At 35.4% G+C, this 1,957-nt stretch overlaps 1 protein-coding gene across 1 annotated transcript; it reads left to right on the plus strand.

Moving 5' to 3' along the window:
* Positions 1-1,064: 1,064 nt before the first annotated feature.
* On the plus strand, positions 1,065-1,725 carry LOC119643158 (ADAM 17-like protease; the record flags this gene model as incomplete). The annotated part of the gene is made up of 4 exons (XM_038042504.1): positions 1,065-1,095; positions 1,159-1,264; positions 1,333-1,492; positions 1,547-1,725. Coding segments are annotated over exons 2-4 (340 nt in total), but the record flags the coding sequence as incomplete, so codon positions are not given.
* Positions 1,726-1,957: the final 232 nt, after the last annotated feature.

A 1,957-nucleotide genomic window follows, 5' to 3' on the forward strand; every position in this document is an offset into this window, starting at 1 on the left:
TTTTGTGCTCTCTGGTGCTCTGTGCAATGCTTAAGTAAAAGTAGCAACACGCTAGCCGTTGATAGTCTCCGGATCCCAGCAATTCCAAAAGAACGGCTAAACGGATAACCGGAGACATGCAGGCTCTCTTTGTGTCATCCTTGTCATTAACTTTTCGTAAAACTTATTCAAAAGGCTCTTTCGAGGCGAGGAACTTTTGCAGGAATCTATATACAACAATATGTACATTTAAATTTATGCTTTCATGACCTTTACATCTCTTCTTACAATTCGTCTTCTTGCTCATACAATTTTTACGATTCTTCAGTCGTTCTTGAGTTTTTAAGATTTCAAGAACGCCCAGTATTTATACAACAACAATAGGAATGAAAGTAATGGTTGGCTCCTTGGCAGCAAGATAGAGTGAAGCGTAACTGTATTATTCAAAATCTTTCAGATGGTAGCGGATAGCCTTCAGAACCATGGTTAATGACGCCGTATAAAAATGCAGTCGACCCAACTAAAAGGAAATATAACGACATTCATTCTCAGGCCAGAAGTATTGTGAACAGATGAATCGATTCATAGAAAGGTGTGCTATACTATTATATATAATCTATAAGCTAAGTCTCTATTCAATTTCTAAGGTCGTTGGCGCATTTTCATGGAAGATCGGAAGAGCAGGTACAATGCGCTAAAAATAAGCAAATTCGCAACCGTTTACGCGGCACTCCACCACATTTGCACACACTGTAAAGTGAAAGATTTCGAAATTCGGAATTCGAATTTCGATTTCGGATTTCATTTCTTCAGCACCCGGAACTGATTGGGATGACGACGTCGAGGTTACGGGATTGAGTTAAACTTGACGCCTTAACCATGGTTGATTCCTTCTCCTGCTCCTTCGGAGACGGGCCATTAACCATTAGGGGGTGTCGATCCAGTACGACGATTCAACATACTATTTATCGAATATCGGTACAAGACGTGTAAAATATTGGTTTTGTAGTTTTGAGGGTCATGCAACTTACCTGTATACAGATTGAAGAGGATAAACCCTTTCATTAAATTAATTTAATATTAATACTTGGAATTCAATTAAAGATTTGTAACAAAGTATTGACACTTATTATATTTTCCGACAATAATTTTTAAGTTTACACATTTTTTTAAAAAAAGGGAGTATGTGAGAAAACGATACAAGACGTAGTGGAACGCTTCTGGGATATCATCGAAGAAATTAACATAAATAGAGTTTTACGTTTTCTTAAAGACAACATTGTTAGTAAGTTTATTAAATAATTACCTAAAGATCAACAACACATCTAATTGGTTGATTTTATGCCTTTTCAGTGGTTATTGTAATAATTACTTCAGTTATTTGGATCCCAGCAAGCTGTATCATTTCCTATTTTGATCGTAAGAAGTTTCGCTATGAAATGAAGCAAGTTGACTGGAGTCAGAAGCTCGATTTAATTCATCCCAGTGCTCGACGTCGCGTAATACATATACGGTAAATTGATCCCTACTTGCTGTTTGTCCTCTCTAATCAATTCGAAATTTTTAGGGTACCGCGACTTAAACCAGCTACTAGTATTTTTAAAGTTTCTTTTTCATTTATTTTAACCTCAGCCTGGAACGTGAAACACGTTTTAAATGTAGCGTGGGTTCATTTCAATTTTCATTTGCAACGTACCTGTACAACATTAAATTCGCCACTTTTGGCTTCAGCGCCTAAACTTATTTGTTTATTATTATTATTATTATTATTTTAATTTTAGACTAATGAAATGAATTCTTAGACTAAAAAAAGACATTGAGCACTAGCAACACAGGCTATCGGCTCTAATTTAAATAAATGGATATTAGATAGTGAACTTAGTAGTATTACAAAAGTAATATATTGAATTGATATTCTGTTCTGAAGCTGATTGTAGAATGTTCAAAGGGTTAATCGTTCCAAATGCAATACTTCTAG

This window comes from Glossina fuscipes, unplaced genomic scaffold, assembly GCF_014805625.2.
Source record: "Glossina fuscipes isolate IAEA_lab_2018 unplaced genomic scaffold, Yale_Gfus_2 57794, whole genome shotgun sequence".
In the NCBI taxonomy this organism is placed as follows: domain Eukaryota; kingdom Metazoa; phylum Arthropoda; class Insecta; order Diptera; family Glossinidae; genus Glossina; species Glossina fuscipes.